Source organism: Balaenoptera ricei, chromosome X (genome assembly GCF_028023285.1).
Source record: "Balaenoptera ricei isolate mBalRic1 chromosome X, mBalRic1.hap2, whole genome shotgun sequence".
NCBI lineage: Eukaryota > Metazoa > Chordata > Mammalia > Artiodactyla > Balaenopteridae > Balaenoptera > Balaenoptera ricei.
In genome coordinates, this window is record NC_082660.1 from 63,436,749 (window position 1) to 63,460,781 (window position 24,033).

Sequence of the window (24,033 nt, forward strand, 5' to 3'; positions counted from 1 at the left end):
CCTCTCTTTTCTCCAACCCGGCAGCGTGTTAAGGGTTGGGGCCTTAGTCTCTCAGTAAGGGCGGTTCACCTTCTCAGCTAGATGGTGCAGCTTCTGTATAGTTTGTCTCCATGGGAGGATACACCGCTGGGATTGGGGAGGGGCCGCTGGGCCAGAGGAAAAGTCACTGGAACCTGATTCTCCTTCCACCCATCCCACATGCTGGGTTTTGAACAAGCTTCGGGCTGGGGTGTGACAGACACTGCTTACCCTTTTTGCCACCTTCTGTGGTCCCCATAATGTTCCAAGTGATATCCTAGATAGAGAACTTCCCTGAGTCACATTTCTGGGATGAAACATTGCCCTCCATTGGCAAGTGTCGCCACCACAAAGGTGGTAGAAGGACAGTATGGTTCTAGGAGGAAGAGAAACCAGCAAAAGGAAGCACCCTTTTCTCTCTCTGCTCTGTTGCTGGAACTGCTTGTTTTCACACGACCCACCGTGGCAGTTACCCAGGGTGACCTGCTCACTCCCATTTTACAGTAGAGAAAACTCAAAACTGTTGCTCCAGGGTCACGTTTGGAACTGCGGCGGGGCCATTCTCGGCCCCCTTGCCTTCAGGTTTGGGGCCCTAGATCTAAGGCTATCCAGGAGAGCCAACTGGTTTACTACCATGGAGTCTTCTGGTATGCCCAGGCTGGAGCTGGAAGAGGGCCAGCCCCAGCCTCGTGGGTGGGTGGTACCAGATGATTTGACAACTTCAGGATACCGTCCAGGCCATAGTTGCACTCTATTACTGGGAAGTGTCAAGTGTGCTGGTAAAACCAGGAGCACCAGTCAATACCCAAGTTACAAAAAAAAAAAAAAAAAAATTCCCTCTTTGAGGTCCATGAAGCCCTTGCTCAGACGGGACTTACCAAGTTTAAGAGTTGTGTATACAAGGCATGGAACTCCCTGACAGGGTAAAGTTGAACACGATTGAAGCTTTCTTCTGCCCTGTCCTATCCTGACAGAAACATTCTGAGGAGCTATAGGGGTAGAGGCTTGGCTGGGATAAGGGACACTCAGAGGGGCTTGGGGTGGGGGGCTACTGAAACTGGACAGGTGCACTACACACAGAAACACAAGACACAAAGACAGCCAGATCTGGAGGGGAGAGACTGAAATGGTCCGACAACTGGCACGCTGACAGCCGGAGTCTGACATGCCCCAGCAGAAAGGAACAGCATTGACCTTTGGGAAAGTGACAGGATGAGGGCAAAGTGCCTCCCCCCCCCACACACACACCTCCTGGTTGCTGCTTGAGTGGTGCTGGTGCTGAGGAGAGGTGAGGGATGCCAAGTGAGGTGGAGGTGGGTCTTCGTGGAGTGTGACTGGGGACTCCTGCAGACAGTGCCTCAGTTTCTCCCTTTGTTTCAAGGTCTCAAGCTCTGCAGGTAAAGTTTGGACTAGCTGCCCCGGAAGATCACCTGACTGTGACTTGAGGGGCGTGAGAGAGAGGGTGGGGAGAGAGCTTGAGGAGAGCGTGCTTGAGCCTGGGAGGAATTGGGCCATGCCCCAGGACTTGAGCCATCTCTGGCACAAAAGGAGTTAATGGCAGGGACCGCGCCCCCCCGTGTCCGGGCACGCGCAGCGCGCCCCCTCGGTGCGCGGGCACAGCAGCCAGGCTGCCGGAGAGCAGATCTCGGGGATTCGGGTGCGGAGCCCTTGGCCTGGAGGCGATATGGGTGGTCCGTGGCCCGGTTCAGTCGCTCGCAACAGCCCGGGGAACAGGTGAGGCCGCCTGCCCCGGTCTCTCATCCTCTAGCTGCCCATACCTTGCCCCGATCCTATCCCCCCCCCAATCCTGGGGTGCTCCACTTCCCAGCCAGTGCTCCCCATCCATCTCAACCCCACGTTCTCCATCAGCACCCCTGACCCCCCAATCCTCCCCCGCTTTTCTCCTCCACCTCCTCCCTGAATCCCGCACCCTTATGATCCTCCCGCCCATGGTCCCTCTATTTCCACAGTCCGGCCCGCATGCTCATCAAAATACCCCTCCTGAAGGCCCCCAGCCCCATTCCTGTATAGTACATTGCCAGTCCCCCCTCCCCCGCAGTGCAGCCCCATCCCTCTTCCATCATAGCATCTCACAGCCAGGCTCCCTCCCCCACTCTCTGCAGCCCCCCCCCAATGGAGGCCTTTATCCTATCCTCCCCCATTCCAATGCAGCTCCGTCCCCCAATACTATTCCGAACCCGCATAGCCCCCAATGCTGCAGTTCTTGACACCAGTCCATTCCTGCACAATGCCCTTCGCCCAATACTGCTCCAGCCCAGAAAGTACCCCCAGATGCCATTCTAATCCCCGGCATTGCCGCCTCCCCTTGTCTTCTCCCAAATTGCAAGTTGGACCAGGATGGAGATCTTGGCCTTGAAGACCCACAGTGGGTCCTAGGGTACAGAGGGCGTTTGGGGGTCGGTCGATTTGTCTAGGTGTTCACGGGGGGAGGGGCTGCAGGAAATTGACTCAAAGGAGAATGGCATTTGGTACTGAAGGGTTACTGGAGAGGGAGGCATCCTGAAAGGGTTAATGGAATTTGCGGGGAGGGGCGGCACCGAGGGGGTTAATGGTGTGTGTGGGGGGGTTGCTGGCGGGGAAGCCGTGTGAATGAGCGGTCTGTGCCCCGGAGTTGCCATGGAGACGGTGAATGGGGGGATTGTGTGAACTCAGCTGCGGACTATCCCCCCCCAACACACACACACACACACACACACACACACACACACACACACACTCCCTCCTGCCCCACCTCCCTACTCTTACCCCTTCCTTCCCCGTCCCCTCCTCTCCTCCACCCGGGTGCATTCTGGGCAGCGTCTGGGATCTAACCACCCATACTTTGCTCCCCTTTTCCTCTGAGCCCCCACCCCTTTAGTCGCTTTGCCCGCCCTCCCTCCTCCTCCTCCTTCTTTTTCTCTTTCCCTCCCTCTCCCTCTCCCTCTTTCTCTCTCTCCCTCTCTCTCTCTCTCTCTCTCTCTCTCACACACACACACACACACACACACACACACACACACACGACACACACACACACATATTCTCATTCCCCTCTCCCGGTGGCCGATTGCCGGGCGTTCCCAATCTCCCTCCCCCCACCCCTTCAGCCAGTTCTTAAAGGAGCAGGCCTACAATCTTGGAAGGCGGGAGAAATAGGGGGAAACTAAATTGTGTGTGTGTGTGTCCATGCGGAAGTGTCTGTGTGTGCCTGTGTATATGTGTTGACTATACAACTGTTTTGTCAGAAGGCCTGTGTGCCTCGAGTGTGTTGCTGTTTCTGTTTCTGTCTCCACCTATGTGTCACCATTATGGTGCATGTGTCTCTGGATATTTACCTATGCGATGTGTGTGTGATTATGTTTCAGTAAGTCTCTGCGTGTGTCTCTGAATGTATCTCTCTGTGAGTCTCTGGCTCTGTGAAGCTCTCTGTCTCAGAATGTGGGACTATATGAGGCGATCTCTGTGGGTTTGGAATGTATGTCTCTGTGAGTGAACATCACGGTGTCTGTTGTCCCGGCTTGCTCTCTCTCACTCCCTCTTTCAGTGTTTGTGAGTTTATTTCTGTGAGTCTCTGAGTGTGTGTCCCCCGCACTCTGTTGTTTATTTTACACTGGCTGAGCATCAACAATGCCTAGGGTGCTAGTCTCTGGCACCCCATGTGAATTAGAGATAGCTGACAGAAAGGACCAAGGCTTAAGGATGTGGGAGCAGTGAGGGCTTTGAGAAACGTACAGGAGGGTCTGGGGACTCTGGTGAATGGCTGTCCTGCCCCCTGCCCTGCCAGAGGGAGACGGGGTCTCTCTGGGGGCCCCTTTGCCTATCTGCTGTGTTCCCTTCTTCTGCCTTAGTCCTGGAGTGAGGTTCACAATCCTACCATCTCCTGACGTTGAGGTCCCTGTGTGGGGTCATGGGTCCTGGGGGCTGGGAGCCCAGTGTCCACGCAGCGTGCCCAGGAGCCTGAGCTCCATTTCCTGTTCTCCCATCGCCTACTACCACATGCTACTCTGGCTCCAGCTGACCCCGATGAGCTCCATTGGCTGAGGGGTTGAAGTCAGGGACTGGCAACTTGCAGTGGCAACAACTGTCAATCTGTCGACCCCCTTGGCTTTTCCAACCATGGCCCGGACACAGCGAATGGCTCTGACTGGCAGTGGAGATCGTCTGAGGGTCCCTGGAACCCCGGGCATGGGAAACCTCTCCTAACTGTAGGAGAATAGCCCAAGCGCAGCAGGGCCCCAAAGACCCACTCCATAGCCCTCCGCGACCATCTTGGATGACGCATACTTCCCTCTTTCCACAGGCCTGTCTGGCCCTGAGGGAGTCCCCTTTCTGAAGCTGTGGTGCTCGGAAGACCTCTCTACGTTGCCGGGCACCTGTAGGTGTCCCTCGAGAGCTCAGTTTTGAGGTCCAAGTCAGTGTGGCCATGAAGGGGCTGCCTATTGGGCTGATGCTGTGACCCCGGAGTCTGCCTTTCCTGCCAGTCCCCCGGCCCGGAACATGTGGCTGCGGCTTGGCCTGCCCTCGCTGTCCCTGAGCCCCAAGCCCACAGTTGGCCGGAGCCTGTGCCTCACCCTGTGGTTCCTGAGCTTGGTGCTGAGGGCCAGTACCCAGGCCCCAGCACCCACAGTCAATACTCACTTTGGGAAGCTAAGGGGTGCCCGGGTACCATTGCCCAGTGAGATCCTTGGGCCTGTGGACCAATACCTTGGGGTGCCCTACGCAGCCCCCCCCATCGGCGAGAAACGTTTCCTGCCCCCTGAACCACCCCCATCCTGGTCGGGCATCCGGAACGCCACACACTTTCCCCCAGTGTGCCCTCAGAACATCCACACAGCTGTGCCCGAAGTCATGCTTCCTGTCTGGTTCACGGCCAACCTGGATATCGTCGCTACTTACATTCAGGAGCCCAACGAAGACTGCCTCTACCTGAACGTCTATGTGCCCACGGAGGATGGTGAGTGCGGCCAGGCACTGTGCCCTCCTTGCCTCCCACCTGCCCCGCTGTGTTTGTGGCTGGCATGTGGTGGTGTGCCGTGCAGCATGCATCTGTCTGTCTGTGAAAATGCTTCTAACCATCACTCTGCTTGGCCTCCCCCTTCCTCCTCCCTGTTCTTTCCTCTCCCAGCATTGTCTGAGCTCCCATGTGTGAGTGACACTGTTACCAGGAGGGGCCTGGCCAGGCCTGAGAGCTCTGACAGGTCTAGGGCCAGGTGCTGGATGGGGGTTCCCTGGGGGAGTATGGGTCACTGCTGGCAGCTGCCCGCGGGAGGATGCTGGCGCCACCGGGCCCCCCTGTCGCCATTCCACCTGCTCTGAGAGGTGGTAGGTGTGTGTGGCCAAGGGAGCTGGGTGTGTGTGGGGGGCAGGGGGCAAGCCTGGTGGGCAGTGCTTAGGTGCCTCCTCTTTCACTAGCTGATGCCTCCTCCCGCGGGGGTCACACTAAGGTAAGTGACAGAAGCAAGGAGATGGTGGGACAGGCTCTCTGCCACGTGCCGCCTGCAGAGCAGCTCTTGGGGCCTGGGGGGGGGGTGCGGGTGCATGCCCCTGGGCAGAGGCCTCCTGTTATTTTTTAGTTTTTTATTCATTTTACAGTAAAGCGGATTTCCAAGGAATGCGCCCGAAAGCCCAACAAGAAAATTTGTAGGAAAGGAGGTAGGTAGCGAGCCGGCGGGGAGGGAGAGAGAGAGAGAGGGAGGGCTGTCTGCCCACCTGCCCTTGCCCCCGAGGACCCAGCCTTCCTTCAAGTAGCCCAGGCTCAGGGGGCGGTCGGTGAGCAGGCATAAGCTCCATCTCGTCCGAGGGCCCCGGCTGCTCTTCAGGAAGGCTCTGGTGGCCTAAGGCAGGTTCAGAGCAGAAGCAGCAACCCCATTTCTTCCAACCTTCCCAGCCCCAAAGTCCACCCTAAAGCGTGTGCCAAAGACAGAGCCAGTGGTTCCCTGTGGGACACCTCAGGAGAAACTCTAAGCCGCCGAGATGGAGCCAGAGGCTCTGACCTTCTCCTGGTGAGAGAGCCACCAGCTCATCCTTCCGTGCCCTTTCCCGGGTTGAAAGTCGGGAGTCAACTCTCCAGCGGTGGAGCTTAGACCAAACTGCAGCCAGGTGTAGCAACCCTGCCACCCCGCCCACCACCTCTGGCCAGGGCCTAGCTGAGTGACCCGGGCTAGCCTGGTGGCAGACCTTGCGGGTCTCCAGGAAGTGAGCACTCTGAAGGAGGCACGAGATCCCGAATTGCAAATTGACCCTCTTTCCGGGAGGAATTTGTCGCCCTCCACCCATGTAATAATTCTTCCTGTTCAAATACCACTTTATGTTCTCTGCAAAGCACTTGCATACTTACCTCAGAAAATCCCCCCCACTTCTGTGGAAGCTTATGAGGCAGGAATTGGTATCCCAATTTTCCAGATGAGGAAACAGGCCCAGGGGAGTGACTTGCTGCTGCTCAAGGCCCCGTCGCTGGTCTGTGGCAGGGCCTGGACCAAAACCTGGGTCTCTTGACCCTCAGGGCCGTGTTCTTTCCACTGTAGCATGTGAGGCAACTCCCATCTGGTCATTCCCACCTCCCCTACTCTGAAACAAATGGTGAAATGTGGATGGGTTGAACCGAATTGGAAACAGTAAGACTAAGGAACAAGTGGAAAAGCACAGCCTGGTCCCTACAACCCTTTGGCAAGCTTGGAGTTTGTTTTCCTTTGAAATCATAGGGCGGGGTTCCCCCAAGTGGGGTCATCAGGATTCCTGGGGCTGAGTGCCCTCTACTAAGTAAGAATCTCTGTGGGCAGAGCCCGGCGATCTGCCTGTTGCGCTTTTGATGCTCACTGAAGCTTTGAGTGAGGTCTGCTGCCCTGGGGATAAGCGTTACACCACCTCCCCACACCCAGCCCAGGACCTCACACTCAGAAGGCAATCAGTAAACATGTTTTTGCACGAATGAAGACGCATTGCGGTGCCACAGAAAGAGTATGGGTCTGGGAGCCACAAGCCTGACCGAGTCCCAGCTCTGCTGCTAACTCACAGTGAAACCCTAGACAAGTCTTTTCCTTTGAGAACCTCTGTTTCTGCATCTGAAGGTGGTAGGGGACTATTCTGGTCTTAACGTTCCATTAACGTATAAAAGATTTCAGGAAGAGGGTCTCTTAAACCTGCTCCTACTAGTTACTTGCTTACTCGGGTGCAGGGTGGCGGAGGGGGAGGCGATGACACTAACCATTTCCTAGGAGCAATGATCCCCCAGGGCACCAGTAAGAGCCTAGGGCAGTCCAGTCCAGTCCAGTCCTGAGAGTTTGGCTAGAGAGCCAACTGGACGCTCCAGTCAAGTTCAAACAAACACTTACCAATCGTGATTGTTGACTATGGGCAAGGCCACGTGCTAGGTGCTGTTGGGATGTGGAGGGATACGAGGTGGAGGAAAGATTTAGAAATAACTAAAGACCTGATCGCTACTCTGAGGAAACTCCTAGCCTAGCATTGAAACTCAGCTGGTTTAGCTAAGCCCCACAGGCCGAGCTGGGAAGCGGGTTCCAGACAGCGTGGGAGAGGGCATCTGGTCATTTAGCTGCTCAAATGAGTTCCCTATCCAGGGCCTGTTGGCCGTTTGGAACAGACTTAAAAAGTCTGCCCCTGGGGGGAGACCCGTCCCCAGGGGTGGTTAGGGTTGTGATGTGTGCAGGGCAGGCAGGGCTGGCCCCGTTGGGCTCCTGCAGCAGCACAGTGTTGGGCTGGGGGATGGTGGTCGTGCTGGCCCGGGGGTGGGGGACAGGAGTGGCAGCAAGGAGTTGCTCAGCGAGTGCTAAGCTGAGGGAGCAAAGGCATCTGTACGGAGGAGGCTGGGACAATGCAGCAACCCAGGGACCTTCCCAGAGGGAGGCAAACGGGACGCATGTTCTAAGTCGGGGTCCAGGGGAAGCGAAGGATTTCCTGGGGAAGATATGCCCTGTCCCCCAACCTCCACCCCCATCAAGTTGGAGGGAATTCATGTTTAGGGATGGGTGATTCCTTGCCGTTTGGGGGTCTGTCTGCTGTGTGGGTGATGACACCCCAGGTCCCACAGGGTTTCTGAGGGCAGTACCGTCGTTGTTAGGTGTTAAGATGGTAGGTGCCCCGGGAGGTTCGGGAAGCCGGAGGCAGTTTCTGCCCCTCAGGCTGGGCTCTTGCCCTGGTTGAAAAGCCATTTTGTAATTGGAGGGCGGCTCCTGTTTTGATTAATAGCTGTACGGGAACCCAGACCAGCTGAGAAAGAGGGCTATTTGCTGCCTCCAGGCCGAGAGTATCTGATGTCTTAGACAACAGGATAAGCCCTGGGGTGCCAGCAGAATGACCTCTGTTTCCACACACTGACTAGCACCCAGGCGGTGGGTCCTCTTTCTCAAAGCTAGATGAACTTCTCATCTCCTTAGAATGAGAAGGAGAATTGGGGCCCGCTCACCCAGGTCCTAAACGTCTCTCTTCTCTCCTCTAGTCTCTTCTTTTCTTTCCTTCCCTCCCCTCCCCTCCACCACCGCCTCCCCCATGCTCCACCTCTTTCCTGACTTATTTTTTCCCTTCCCTTTCCCCCGTCCCAGAAAGGTGGCATTGTGCAGTGGAAAGACCATGGGCTTTGGAATCAAGCAGACCTGGGTTTGGATCTCATCTCTAGCACTTCCTAGCTGTGCAATCTTAAGCAAGTCACTTTGCCTCTCTGAACCTCAGTTTCCCCATCAGTGAAACAGGAATAAAGATAGTCCCTCCCTCATTGGGGTGTAAGGATCAAACAGTATGGCAGAAGTAGAGTGTCTGGCACATGGTAACCATTCGGTACATGGTAGGAGCTGCTACCATTATTCCTATCTCTGTTTTTTTCTCTCTCTCTCCCTCTCTCTCTTTCTCTCTCTCTCATGTCCCTTTCTCCTTTTCCCCTTCCTTCTCTCCCTCCCTCCCTCTCTGGCTCTCTTTCGATCTCAGAGCAATGCTTGCTGCTCTCAGGCCTGGTTCCTGTGGGCAGGAACCCCATTTGCCATTACCCAGAGCAGGCCCCAGTGAGGAAGACCGGAGGGAAAGCTTCATCTCCCATTTTCTCCTGTGGGAATCAGGGTCAGCTGAGGCCCAGCTTGAGCCTGCCCACTGGGCCCGAATAGCTCAAGGCTGGGGTCCCCGGCTCTGCCCTATAACAGCTCATATCCGTATCTACACGTGCTGGCGATGCCGCCTCTCACCTTTGGTGCCTGCCCCTGCTCTCCAGCTCAGCCTGCCTGTGTACACACGTGCGGCCCCTTCCACCCGGGAGAAGTCCTTCCCCTGAGTGGGTCTCTGGCTCTGTGCCCTGGCCCACCTGCTGCTACCTCCTTCCTAACTGGGAAGGTGGTTGGTTGAGACAGGCTGCTGGGGACAGGGAGGCGCAGGGAGGCCAGCACAGCAGGGGCCTGCAACACTATCATCCTGATGAAGGTCTGGGCCTCAGCCCACCCATTCCCTCAGTTCTTGCCATCCCTCCTGCCTGTCCTGGGCCCAGGCCCAGAGCTGGCTTGCTGGGCCACACTGCAGTCATGCTGTTTTTGAATTCTCTCTCTGTTTTGTTCTCTGTTCTGTGCTGTTGTGTCTCCCCGTGTCTGGTCCCCAGGATCCGGCGCTAAGAAACAGGGCGAGGACTTAGCGGATAATGACGGGGATGAAGATGAAGGTATTTGGGGGCTGCAGGGCGCGGCGGCTGGTGCATGGCACAGAGCCCCTCCCCCTCTCGATGGGGAGAAGCCCCGTCTGTCTGTCTGTCCGTCCGTTGGTGTGTTTCTGTTCCTGTACAAGGCCGTGGGGCTGTTCATCCATCTTTGGCCTGGTCGGCCACTGGGAGTTCCAGGGTGATGGACACGGCTGGCGGGAGCAGGGGACCACGAGCAGAGCCATGGGGAGGGCATCTTCCTCGCCCCGGTCCCCACTGCCCAGAGACAGCTTCCTCCCCCATCTTCTGTGGTTCACGGGCACCTGCCCCTACTGAGCAGCAGGGAGAGTGGAGAGAAAGCAGGACTGAGGGGGGCGGGGGCGAGGAGAGGCACCTAGAATCTCCTTGGCCTTCGCCCAGAAAGAGAGAGATGGCCTCAGGGCCAGGGGCTGCATTAGGTTCAGGACAGGGCCACAAGGACTGGACCAAAGCACCGGGCTGAGGCCAGGACGCCACAGCCCAGTCAGTGGATGGCATAAGATCCTTGGGTGACGGTTGAACCAGTCTTCCTTCCTCCTCAGGAAAACAGGTTGTGTTTGCTCGGCAGCAGAGAGCATTCCCTTCTGCCTCCATGCCCCAGCCCTGGCCTGGGGGCCACACAGCTCAGGGGGGCCCACTGGTGGCTGGTAGGGCTGTGCCGGTGCGGCAGAGTGTGGTCCAGCTCACAGGCCGAGAGGCTTCAGGTCGAGGTGATCAGGCCGGGAGCCTTCTCGTGGCCGCCCAGCCCTGTCGCCGCACTGCTCGGGGCTTGGGAGCAGCCGCTTAAAGGTCTCTCGTTGAGTGGCCTCTGCGGAGGCTCCATCTTCATCTTAAAGCTGCCTGAGGGCAGGCTCTCTCATTCTTAGTTCTGCCCCCACCTCTTCCCCATCCCCAGTGTTTCCAGTTAAGTCTGCCTGATGCCCGGGGAGAATGGGGTAAACCAGCACATGGCTGAGAAACCATGTCAGTAAGGTTCTCCCCGCCCGACACACACACCCCCATCTCTGCCATTCACTCCCCTGTCCCCACATTCTCCCTTGTTCTCTTCCTGTGCCACCCCCTATTCCCGCCCCTCTTGTCTCTGTCTGCACTGGGGGGCCAGCTGCTGCCAATGGCCGTATTTCCATGTAACTGGTCTAGTCCTGGGGGTTTCAGGGCTCCCCAGCCCCTGCTCTCTAAAGCCATGTCAGGTCCCAGGACTCCTGGGTGCCCGGGGCAGGGACTCACTGATCCGGCTAAGGGACCTGCCCTTTCTCTTCCCCCCTCCCCCTGTCCCCCAGGGCCCAGCCACGGCTGCTGTAGACCTAGCTGTATCAGGAACGCCTGGCTGCCTTCTGCTGGGAGGCACTTGAAACCAGAGTCTTTAAAAACATCACCGACGTCCAACTTTCTCTGGCTGATGCTCAAGCTCTGGGCCGAACAGCCCCATGAGTCCTGCCCTCAGAGATGGCGGTGGTGTCCTGGCACCTGGGATAGCTTTGCTGCCCACACCCCCCCACCCAGGGCTGGCGGGGGTGGGGGAGGAAGGGCAGCCTACCCAGCCTGTGTCTCACCCCTTCTCCTTGCAGACATCCGGGACAGTGGCGCTAAGCCTGTCATGGTCTACATCCATGGAGGCTCTTACATGGAAGGGACAGGCAACATGATTGACGGCAGCGTCCTGGCCAGTTATGGCAACGTCATCGTCATCACCCTCAACTATCGGGTTGGAGTGCTAGGTATGGTTCCCTGCTGGGTGCCTAGAAGGAAGCCTGGGTTCTCAAGGAGGGAGGAAAGAAGGCTGAGGAGCTGAGAACAGGCCGCCTTGGTTCTCTAGCTGGTGCTAACGACCATGGCCACAATGTTGTTATCCCATAGCCCCTACCCAACTGCCCGGGGCTTCCCCACGGTGTCCCTAAGCCCGTTCCTGGAATGTTGAGATGCCACTGGAAATTCAATTCAAACTTCACACCTTCTCTTAGGTCTCCAGCCAGGTCTCCGGTTCCAGACTTTTGCCTGGCTGAGTTTTGTAGAGTCGATTCATTTTCTGGTGTCCTATCCTCATCCCTACCCACCCACCCCACATCCCTAAACACCCCACACATGCACAGATATTCCTTCTAGCCAATCACATATCCACACACCCACATACCCTCACACGTCCACCGTCCACGCTGCCCACATGCACCCGCATGCATCTATTTCTCTCTCATTCCCCCAAGCACACATACACACTCATACACATACAGACCCCTACATCTACATCTACAGACCCCCTCACATATATGCACATTCCCTCACCACTCCATACACTGCACACGTATAGTCTCCCCGATGCACATATCCACATACCCAGATGCCTCTCTACACTCCACGTCCATACCGCACATCTACACAGATTTCTCTCACCTTCCATGCATGCGTACACACACACACACACACACGTTCCCATGTATCTCTCCCTCCACATCGCTGTATCCACATCTGTGCCCATATACACCACATGTGCCCCCACGCTCACGCTTTCCTCTACCCCCATAATACACTCTACACAAAGACCCACACCCTGCACGTCCACATCCGTGCACAAACCCCACATATATGTACCTTAAATGTACACAAATATTCCTTCCACACATACATGGACAGATCCACGTCCCCCTAAACACCCCACTTCCACCTCTCCTCCAACAGCCACACACACACGTATGTCCCTCACCTTCCCTACACAAACACGAACCAGCATTCCCCTCCCTACACATGCGGGAGCCATACCTGCACGTCCACACCTCCCCAGCCCACAGTACACAGATACTACGCACGTACCCCTCATCTCCCTGCTTCCACATCTACATACACATCCCATGCACTACGCTTACACATCTCCCCTTATATACACACCCACAGACCCCGATACACATACCCATATACACATACACACACACACACACACACACATACACACTCTTCCTATACACATCTGGCATATATATGTCCAATACATACATATGTACATATTCCTACCCCACGAATATACGTGCATCCATATCCCCACACCTGGCCATCCATATCCGTACACGCATACACACTCATGCACACCCCACACTTACATATCCCATATACATACACTGCACATTTCTTCTACTCTCTCCACACATACATCCCCATACACTCCCATCCATTACACCATCTCCCTCCCACACACACACACTTACTTCCCAAATACCTCCTGATACACACCCATATCCCCTTCCCCACTCCTACTCTGTCACCCACACGCTTATTTTGGTGATTTAGGCTGCCCCCCTACCCTGTGCCTTCACTTGGTAACTGTTAATGCTTAACTGTGGCCAAGGTCTTGAGGTAAACAAGTGCCTCAGAGAGGGCGACCAAGCACACAGGGCCTCGCTCCCTTTCGGATGCTCACCCAGGCCTCCGAGGGCACACGCGGCCCCATAGCCCTGGAGTGGCACAAAGAAGTCAACTTCCTGCCCGGAGGGCTGGTGTCCTGAGTCCCAGTGGGTGTCTGGGCTGTTTCTCAGGTCTGCAGGCCTGGGTGCTGAACGAGCAGTTAGGCACGGCTTACTCCAGGGCTTGTTGGCTGACAGGACCCTATTTTAATTTGCTTTTGAGTATGTGGCTTTGCCAGTTGGCATCCCAGAGGCCCCAGAGCCGCGTTTCACTTCTGGGTGCATCTACCTACACGGAAAGGCAATCTTCTCTTGACTTCCCCTTAATACTATGTGGGATAGCAAGACACCTTTTGGGAGTTCAGACGAGAGAAATGATATTCCCTGAAAAACGTGGAGCCTGCGTTCCCTTCAGCGGCATCTTGATGCTGGGTGTGACGTATGCAGGGCGTCTCCCTGGCCTCTCCACAGTCTAGTGGGCCTTGGGTTTCATGGTTCTGCCACTGCTCCTCTGTCTCTCTGAGTTGCCACAGACATCATGGCAAGGCTCTGTCCTGTAAGCTGTTCTGTCCTGTTGAGAAAGGGGATCTGAGTCTCTGACAGTAAAAATGGTACCATGAAGGTGCCTGCAAACCCACATACTTGGGCTGCATAGTTCCTGAAGAGTAATGTGTTTACAAACGTAATCACACACAGATACACAGGCACACGTGCGTGGTAGTTGAAGGCCAGAACTAACTGTGTTACTTTATTTTCTAAATGAGAGTGACAGAAAATATTCAACTCAGTTGCTTTTAAAAATCATCAACACAAAGCTCCAGTCTCTAAAGATCAATGGAAAGCACGGAGAATACTAAGAATATGCTTCAGTTCCAAATGATCGGACCAGGTAGGAATGAAAGAAAAGAGAGAGTGGAGCATCGGGGGAAAAGAGAGGAGAAAATAAGGAAGAGAAGGAAAGGACGGGAAAGAGAAAAGAGGATAAGAGTGACACACAGAAAGGAGGCAGAAAGGAGACAGAGGACTCAGGATTTGAAGTGTCAGTTGGGAGCTGTGGGCTGCACAGAAGGCTATTATTGCTGGCGAGCCCTCCCTATGATATCCTGGTTTGCTGATTACTTCACAACCCTTCAATTGCTCTAATCCTTAAGCTTGTATATCAGAAGTTCTTAACCTTTTGGGGAGTCTTGGACCCCTTTGAAATTCTGATGAAAGCTATGGACTCTTCCCCAAAAGAATGCATGTGCGTGCACGTGCACACACACACACACACACACACTTACAGAAATTATTTCATGGATCCCACTGAAACTCATCCACGAAATTCAGGTTAAAAGACCCCACCACCACCACCTTATAACCTCCTCTCGTTTGGATAACCAGAACAGCACATCTCGGGGTAGGATTTTTATTCTTTGGGCTTAAATAGTTAATGATCAAACTAATATTACCCAAACCTCAGAAGGAGCCATAAACTGAGATTTGGCCAGAAGTTCCCCACCACTTCCTGTGTACCCTTTAGTGCCCGCTCTGGAACACAAATGTAATCAATAAGCCACTGATTGGCTTCTGGGTACATTCAAGATGTTTTTGTCTCTTGGCGCCAGATTTAGAACACGGGTTTGTCCCTGAATCTTGGGGATTTTGCTGTAGAGCTGAGGCTTTGTTGTTTTGTTTCCCAAAACATCCCAGAACAGGTGGCCAGTTTTGGACCTCAATTATATGCATTCATTCACCCTCCCCCCCATCAGCTTCTCTGAGCCCTGAGCCCAAACAGACGGTTTCCTCCAAGGTGCTTCTTTAGACATCTTGGTGATTCATGTATTTGGAGAATGTCACAGGCTATTCCATGGATCCCATCCAAGGCAGAGGGGTAGCTATAATTGGAGAAGCCCCCACTGGGCTTGAGACCAACAAAAGAAAGGGACCCCAGCAGGGTACAGGATGTGGATATCCCTGGGGCTGAGGAAGTAGGGGCTTGCCGAGTTTTATTCTGGGTTTCAGAATTTAATCCTACATTCTTGTTCAGGTACCCTTCAGGCAATCTGAAAACCTGGTAAATGTCAAGCCCTGGGTGACACAGATACCTGGTTTTGATACAATGTGCCAGATTCCCCCGTCTTCTGTTGACAAGCAGCTTACCATGCACTGCAGTATAAACTTGGGCCCAGGGAGACTGGCTCAGATTTGCTCTAACAGTTTGTGGAGTTTGGTGTTTCAGCCCTCATTCTCACATGGTTTCTGTGGGTGACTGAGCTACTGGGGAGCTAGTAGCGAGTGACCGCTCTCCCAGACTGACAGGTTTTTGTGTGCTTGTGGTCGGCGACGTTTGCTGTATCATCTGCCTGAGCCTGTTGGATAGAGCACTTCAAGCAGGACGCTTGTAGTAGGATGGTTGGCATGACGTCATCCACAGGCTTTAGTGCCTCTTATCCTGAGGTTTGTGGGATCTGAGGGAGCAGAGAGTGATGGTCAAATCCTCCACCCAGCCCTTTCAGACCTTTGCTTCTAACCCAGGAAATTGGTACATGTTGGAGAAATCTACTGCATCCAAATGCAGGCTCTTCCTGCTGGTTAGGACAGACGTATTTGACACATTTCACTGAACGATACCTTGGCAAAGACTGAAGCCAAGTCTGCTATTGCGTAAATAAGAGAAAAGGAAGAGAGAAAACAGGGGAAGGAGAGAGGAGGGAGAGAGGACAGGCAGGCTAAGAGAAACATATAGTGATTTTTGCTGGAGGGTCGCAAGGCTTGGACAGCCGGGATGGATCTCGGTCAGCATACTTTTTTAAGACTTGCAGGAGCAACTTCAGCTTGTGAATGAGCCAGGCAAAGGAGAAGCTGGTTCTCTTGTCTAGAGGAACAAGAGCTCCTCCGTTCATCCTCATTCAGGCTTTCTCTAATTCCTTCTCATTTCTTCATCGGGAACCTGGGACTAAAGAGGGCTTGTGACTAAGTCCTGGGAGGAATAACTAAGTACTTTACACACTTAATTGCTCCAAAGGTAAATTAATAACACACTTGAAGAGGGTGAAATGAGCTCTTTTACAGAAACTAGAAACAAAAGGACTCAAGAAAGACAGTGATGGGGTCTTGTGCCTGCTTGAGTCTGTTTAAGTTCAGCTTCTGCCCGTGGACTACCAGGACCGTCAGAGAACTCTCCGTGAGCTGAGGGAGCCTCCTCAAACATGGCCTCCCACAAAGTTGATCCCAGGGGCTACAAATGAGCTTTTAACTGTGGGGTCAAAAAATACTCACCCAGGTATAGGTTTCCAATGTGTAGGAGCACCACAGCTACCCACTTGGAAAGAACCTTTCTAAAAGCCTAGGGCAGGAGAAGATAGAGCCTTCCAAGGAGCCTAAGGATCAGGGAAGAGAGAAAAAATGAAGCAGCAAGATCAGACTAAAATGGAAGCAGGGTGGGGGGGAATATAGGACATCTCTGTGGGATAGCCAGCAGGTGGGCGGGAAGGTAGTTGCCATGGCAACAAGTCTCCACAGCAGCAAATCCCAGCAGGTGGGTGGGAAGGTAGTCTCCATGGTGACATGTCTCCTCAGCAGCAAATCCCAGTGGGTGGGCAGGAAGACCTGTTTCTGTGGTAACCGCACTGCACTGACTTCCCCATTTCTGCACTAGACGAAAAAGATGGTCTAACCCAGTGGTTTTCCAACTTTAGCAGGCATCAGAATTACCTGGAGAGCTTGTTAAACACACGGATTGCTGGGCCCCATCCCCAGAGTTTTCGATTCATTAGGTCTTGGAGGAGGGGGAAGTGAGGACCTGCCATGAGAATGAAGAGAAGGGGGCATCCGAGACCCTGGAAGGAAGTGGAAGTGGACGACCTTGGACAGGAGGGGCAAGGAGGGCTTAGGAATTGTAGCCTCTTGGGATCTTCACTTCCTCCAGAGAGAGAAGGATGGGGAAAGAGAAGTAACCATAGATGTGTAACGTGCTGAGCATATTCGAGATGCTTATGTTCATTTTATCCTTGTTACAGCCCTTTGAAGTATTTTATCCCCATTTTACAGAAGAGGAAACTAGAGCCCAGAGATTCTCAATAACTTGCCTAAAACTACATGGCCAGTAAGTGGTAGAGCCAGGACTCAAACCAAACTGACTCCAGGGTCCCTGCTCTTTCCACTCTATCTTGCCAGGTGCTAGGGTAATGTCCCGGCTGGTACATCAGGGCAGAGGATGCTGGGTCCTGGTCATTTGCATTTCCTGCAGTTTAAGTCTCCCAGCTGGATGCATCCCTTTTGAATGGTTTGGAGACCTCGCCTTCCAAACTGGAGAATGGGTGGGAGGTAGGAAGCTGATCCTTCCTATAGTGATGGCGCTGGTCCTTGCAGAACGGAGCAATGGTTAATGCTAGCTGGGTGGAAAGAGCTGCGCTGCATGCTCATCCTCCGTCCTCATGCCCCCAACTGTCACCGTCATCCAAATCCTCCATCCCTCCACCTTCACTGTCCTCGTGCCCTTTGTTGAATCCAGGTTTCCTGAGCACTGGCGATCAGGCTGCCAAGGGCAACTATGGGCTCCTTGACCAAATCCAGGCCCTCCGCTGGGTGAGCGAGAATATCGCCTTCTTCGGTGGCGATCCCCGCCGTATCACCGTCTTTGGCTCGGGCATTGGCGCGTCCTGTGTCAGCCTCCTCACGCTGTCGCATCACTCTGAGGGTGAGTAGCTCTTGGAACGAAACAGGAACTAGACAAGTGCTGGCCGCCGACCCTGAGTCCCAGTCCCTCCAGGCTCCAGGGTGCCCAATTCCATGTCCCAGGAGCATCCAGGGGAGTCAGCAGCCCTCACCTGCCAGCTCGGTGTCCCTTTGGGGAGAAGTGGAAGGGAAATGTTTCTCAAGGGGAAGATGTAATTCTCCCACTGTGAGAGAGGGAAGGAGAGAATCCCATTTACATCTTGAGAAAGGAATGTTCTCCTGATGTGGGAGTCTTATTGAGGAGCGTGGGAGTAGAATGTCTCTCTGAAGGACAACGGCTCTTTTTGGGCGGGGGGGAAATCTTTCCGTGTGGGAAGGACACATGACTTCGGGTAGAGCTCTAGAGTGGAAATTAGTTTTTAGGTGTAAGAAACATTCTCTGCCTTTCTCGCTGAAGAACAAGTCTGTGCAAGACGGGAACTGCCCTTGACGGCGGGGGGGGGGGGTGGGTGGGGGTGGGGGGGAGATGGGACCGAAGTGAGGATTACAAACCTGCGGGTGGGCTTTGTCTGAGGGATGGCGAGCTCTTATCAGACTCCAGACCAGACCTCTCCCACCCCCCGGGCTGTACAACCCCCTCTAAGGGAGACTTTCATTTTTAGCCCAAAGGGAAACCTCTCTCCTTGCTGTGGGTCCCCCTGCCAGTGACCCTTCCAAGGGGACCAAATAGGGCCTTTTTTTTTGCTCAGCAGGAAGTGTTCTCTTCACCTCTGGACTATAAGAGCCCTTTCTACCTCTGAGAGGCAAAGATGAGCTTCTCGCAAAGAAGAGATCTTCCCAAAATAAGTGTCCTTCTCCAAGATAAGGAAAGCTGTAAGAGAGGACACGTTTTTTTACTGAAATCAACCTTATGAGTTAGTGATATTCTAACAGGAAGACTTGCAGTCTCTCTTTGAAGAAGGCCTGTCTTTCTGAAGGACAAAAATCACCTTCTCTGACCTAGAAATTCTGTCTCTATCCCTCCAGGGACTCCGTGAGGGAAGACTAAGGTGGGATGTAGGGAATGTTGGATGTACATCCCTCCTTTAGAATATGTTTCTAGGTGACAGTACGGGAACAGGAATTCCTTTTTTTCCACCAAGGAGGGTGAAGTGACTAGTTGTGAGGGTGCCTCTGTTTGGAAAGAGGAACGGTGCCTCCTCTGATTAGGGACTATTTCCCTGGGAGGAGAAGGCCTTTTCTTGGTGTGCTGCTATTCTCTGTCTCATAGGGGGCCTGCGTCCCTGGAGACCTGGCTGCTTTAAAGACTTATTCTCTTGGGACTTCCCTGGTGATCCAGAGGTTAAGACTTTGCCTTCCAGTGTAGGGGGTGTGGGTTCGATCCCTGGTCCAGGAGCTAAGATCCCACGTGCCTTGTGGCCAAAAAACCAAAACAGAAAACAGAAGCAATATTGTAACAAATTCAATAAAGACTTTTTTTAAAAATCTAAAAAAAAAAAAGATTTATTCTCTCTGTTTTTCTGTAACTGATTAATGGAGAATAATCTTTCAAAAAGTAAGGCTCACTTAAGTACTCATCTATATTTCTCTCCCTCTCTTTTTCACCCATGCAAACTCCCTTTCTCTCTCTCTCTCTCTCTTTTTTTTTTGGCCGCACCATGCGGCATGCAGGATCTTAGTTCCCTGACCAGGGATCGAACCCGTGGCCCCTGCATTGGGAGCATGGAGTCTTAACCACTGGACCACCAGGGAAGTCCCATAAACTCCCTTTCTCTTAGAGGAACAGAACTGTGCACCTGAGGGCCAGGTTCTCCCTTACTTGGAAATGTTGGGGCCAGAGAGAGAATGATACCTTTTTCTCTAGGGGGGAAGAATCATCTACTTTTTGAGTTTGGGGGACTGGTTCCCTCTCACCTAGGGGGAAATCTGGATCTGAGGCAGCAGTAGCTTCAGGAAAAGGAAAGTGTCTGTGGAGGTTACAGCCTGGGAGGGCACGTTCCCTGGAGACTTTCAGACCATAGGGCCTTTGCCCTCGGGAATCTTTCCCTAAACTCCCAGAATGTGAGGCTCTCTCCTGCCTGCATTTCTCATCTCTCATGAAAAAGACCCCTTTGTGGTGGAAGCGCCAGCTCCCTGGTGGTGTGCTGGCACAGAGCTGGGCCCAGCTGGGCAGGAAGCAAGAGGGGAAGACAAGGAGAGATAAAGAGAGGGAGCATAAGGAAGCTGATGTCTGGGACCCAAGGGGTTAATTCTTCCTGGCGTTTCCTTAACCCCCAAGTTACCAACCATCACCCAGAATAAGGAAGCAAGAAGCAGGCAGGGGACCAGTCAGGAAAGGAGCCCAACAACCCCTCCTCTGGTCCTAACCCATCATTCCAGCCGAAAGGGTTACTCGTCCTTTGCAGTCCATTCAACCCAGAGGGCAGCCTCAGTAACAAAGGAATGAGGTGTTCGATCTGTCCCTCAGGGACGAGCAAGGGAGGCTTAGGCTGTGAGAGACACGACAGATCTGACCTGGTGCTGCTTATTTTCTATAGGGCTTTTCCAGAGGGCCATCATCCAAAGTGGTTCTGCTCTGTCCAGCTGGGCTGTGAACTACCAACCGGTGAAGTACACCAGCCTGCTGGCAGACAAGGTAGGCTGTAACGTGCTAGACACCGTCGACATGGTGGACTGTCTTCGGCAAAAGAGTGCCAAGGAGCTGGTAGAGCAGGACATCCAGCCTGCCCGCTACCATGTGGCCTTTGGCCCCGTGATTGACGGTGATGTCATTCCTGATGACCCGGAGATTCTCATGGAACAGGGCGAGTTCCTCAACTATGACATCATGCTAGGTGTCAACCAGGGTGAGGGGCTCAAGTTTGTGGAAGGGGTGGTGGACCCTGAGGATGGTGTCTCTGGCACTGACTTTGACTACTCAGTCTCCAACTTTGTGGACAATCTGTACGGCTATCCTGAGGGTAAGGACACCCTGCGGGAGACCATCAAGTTCATGTACACAGACTGGGCAGACCGTGACAATCCTGAGACCCGCCGTAAAACACTGGTGGCGCTCTTCACTGACCACCAGTGGGTGGAGCCCTCAGTGGTGACAGCTGATCTGCACGCCCGCTATGGCTCGCCTACCTACTTCTACGCCTTCTACCATCACTGCCAGAGCCTCATGAAGCCTGCTTGGTCAGACGCAGCTCATGGGGATGAAGTACCCTACGTTTTCGGTGTCCCTATGGTAGGCCCCACTGACCTTTTCCCCTGCAACTTCTCGAAGAATGACGTTATGCTCAGTGCTGTCGTCATGACCTACTGGACCAACTTTGCCAAGACCGGGTAAGGAGAAATTGGGGGTTCTTCTTTGGGGCCCCAGCATGCCCTCCCCTCTGCTCCTCTATCCAAACCTCTTCCATCATCTCCCTTCCTAAGACAGTCCCCAAATCTTGATTGGTAACCCCTTCATCCCTCTTCCTACGTCCCCTTTTCTAGTCTCTCATGCCATTTCCTTCCCTTAAAAATTTTGTTGAGGCTCAGAACTCAGCATTAGGACTGAGCAGGAGTGAGAGTTACTGGCAGAGCTATGGGATTCAAGGTTAGATGGTCGGAGGCCATGTGAAGTGGGAATAAAGTACACTCAGAAAGAGCTTTTAAAGGGCTCTCGGAAAAATTGGGCAGCTGAAAAGATTGATGGGTGCTCTGTAGCTTGTGAGAAGAAGAAGCGTCCTATAGGTTGATCTCACAGGATGGGCGCAGGGAAGGATGAGATGCTTTCCATGATGCCATGGGCAATAGGAGTTCAAGGCCTGGGGACAAAGAGGGGTATGGACAGAGGGAAGGACCCTGAAAAAGATGGAAATGGTGGGACATTTTGGACTGGGAAAGGGGTTTAGGGCTGGGTGTGAGAGGAAGAATCCTGGGCCCTTTCCTCGTCTAGGTAGAGTGGTGACCCCAGATTTCCATGTGGTATTTCAGGGATCCCAACAAGCCGGTCCCCCAGGACACCAAGTTCATTCACACCAAGGCCAACCGCTTTGAGGAAGTGGCCTGGTCCAAATACAATCCCCGAGACCAGCTCTACCTTCACATCGGCCTGAAGCCAAGGGTCCGCGATCATTACCGTGCCACTAAGGTGGCCTTTTGGAAACACCTGGTGCCCCACCTATACAACCTGCATGACATGTTCCACTACACGTCCACAACCACCAAAGTGCCGCCCCCGGATACCACCCACAGCTCCCACATCACCCGCAGGCCCAATGGCAAGACCTGGAGCACCAAGCGGCCAGCCATCTCCCCCGCCTACAGCAACGAGAACGCCCAAGGGTCCTGGAACGGGGACCAGGATGCAGGGCCGCTCCTGGTGGAGAACCCTCGTGACTACTCCACTGAATTAAGCGTCACCATCGCCGTGGGGGCCTCCCTCCTCTTCCTTAATGTCCTGGCCTTCGCCGCCCTCTACTATCGGAAGGACAAGCGGCGTCAGGAGCCCCTGCGGCAGCCCAGCCCTCAGAGGGGAGCCGGGGCTCCTGAATTGGGAGCTGCTCCCGAGGAGGAGCTGGCAGCACTGCAGCTGGGCCCCACCCACCACGAGTGTGAGGCGGGTCCCCCCCATGACACCCTGCGCCTCACTGCACTGCCCGACTACACGCTGACCCTGCGGCGCTCCCCTGATGACATCCCACTCATGACCCCCAACACTATCACTATGATCCCCAACTCCCTGGTGGGGCTGCAGACATTGCACCCCTATAACACCTTTGCCGCGGGGTTCAACAGTACCGGGCTGCCCCACTCACACTCCACCACCCGGGTATAGCTGCAGCCCAGAGCACAGCATATATCCCGGCTCTGTCCCTCCCGGATCCACGAACACACACACGAACACACACACACACACACACACACACACACACACACACACACACACACATATATGTATACGCACTCACCCACACCCGACAGCAGACCCACCTGCACAAACATAGACAGATGTGGGCATGCACCCGCATGTGCAACAACACAAATAAGGAAGTAAACCTGAACAAACCCTTCAAATGGGGACGCAAACGAGTCCTTGGGAAACTGAGGACCCGTGGAACAGCAGCTGAAGCCGGCTCCCCGAGCCTGACCACAGACACTACTGGGGAGCCTGAAGCACCAGCTGGACACCCCCTTGGTGCTCGCCTTCCACCTCTCTTGGAACTGCACCACCGACCAACTCCAGACTTGGGAGCTTTAAAGAGCAGAGTAGCTCTTTCTCCCCCAGACTTGGTCTTTTTTCTGGGTCTTGTTTTTGTTGATTTTTAAAAAAAATTTTGGAACAAATGCTTCTCCAACCGGTGGGTGCAAAGAAGCTCCGGAAGGGAGGGCTCCAGGCCCAGGTCTCTCTGGCTCTGGAACTCCCAGTGCTCACACAATCCGACCAAGGAACATGGCCCCCACGAAAGAAACAGTTTCGAGCAAAACCATGGGGAGAAGGAGGAAGGGGCTCTCACTGGATGGGGTTGGAGGGCCTTAGGGGGCAACTTGCCAGCCACCTCTGTATCTCTGCGGAGGGCTGCAGAGACCACAGGGTGACCTGCGTCCCCCAGAGGCCAGGAACATCGGCCTAGCTAGACCAGGCAGGGGACTGCAGATTTGGTGAAGGAGGTTTTGTGGAGGCCATGTGATTATCGGTGCCCCGGGTACAATCTGGGTTCTGCCTCTGCCCTTGGGATAATGCTATCAGAAATTCCCCCCATTTTCTTTACAGAGTCTCTTTTGTGTCTGTCATTTCTCTTTCAAAAAGGTGGTGTTTTTTGTTGTTGTTGGCTTTTTTTTTTTTTTTAAAGAAAAGTTCTTAAAACACTAACGGAAACCCACGGAGTTTGTCCTTTGTAAAAATTTTAAACACAGTGTCTTGATATAAAAATAAAAAATCCAGTTAGCACTCCCAACCTGCCTCCCTTGCACAGGCCTTGCCCAACAGACCTCCCGGCAGGGCGCCTCCCTCTGCATCCTGTGCCTTTAAGCTGATACAAGTCTGGGCAGCACACTACCGGCCCCCTGCACGAAGGCCTCTCCAATCTTAATCAAGTTGCAGTCCCCACCCCCCTACCCCCCCAACGCTCTGGGTTCCTGCAGCTGAAGCCTTCTCTCAGCACCTCGGGCCTCCTAATGAAACGTCAAAAAAAACACTTCCTTCTTCACTGCACCACTCTGCTGCCGCCGCCACCACCCACCGCTGCCTCTGCCACTGCCACCATTGCCACCACCCCCGCCCTCGTCCTGGACTGGGGGCTGGGAGGAGGTCTGCCCTCTAACGTGCTG

The 24,033-nt window shown here is 54.1% G+C and overlaps 1 protein-coding gene across 2 annotated transcripts; it reads left to right on the forward strand.

The window, feature by feature from the left end:
* The first annotated feature begins 4,446 nt into the window (after positions 1–4,446).
* On the forward strand, positions 4,447–23,530 carry NLGN3 (neuroligin 3). 2 transcript variants are annotated; one of them, XM_059910004.1, is made up of 6 exons: positions 4,447–4,972; positions 9,611–9,670; positions 11,254–11,403; positions 17,570–17,755; positions 20,271–21,060; positions 21,697–23,530. In XM_059910004.1, exons 1-6 carry the CDS (start codon positions 4,516–4,518, stop codon positions 22,538–22,540), a joined length of 2,487 nt encoding a protein of 828 aa, XP_059765987.1. In that variant the 5' UTR covers positions 4,447–4,515; the 3' UTR covers positions 22,541–23,530. The 2 variants fall into 2 exon arrangements, with proteins under 2 accessions (XP_059765987.1, XP_059765988.1); XM_059910005.1 differs by lacking the exon at positions 9,611–9,670.
* Positions 23,531–24,033: the final 503 nt, after the last annotated feature.

Excerpts from the sequence above, each read along its gene's own strand:
- NLGN3 (XM_059910004.1), top strand. The coding sequence starts at position 4,516 with ATGTGGCTGCGGCTTGGCCTGCCCTCGCTGTCCCTGAGCCCCAAGCCC. Across the intron at positions 11,404-17,569 it reads CTATCGGGTTGGAGTGCTAG|GTTTCCTGAGCACTGGCGAT; the intron begins GTATGGTTCCCT and ends TGTTGAATCCAG. Across the intron at positions 17,756-20,270 it reads GCTGTCGCATCACTCTGAGG|GGCTTTTCCAGAGGGCCATC; the intron begins GTGAGTAGCTCT and ends TATTTTCTATAG.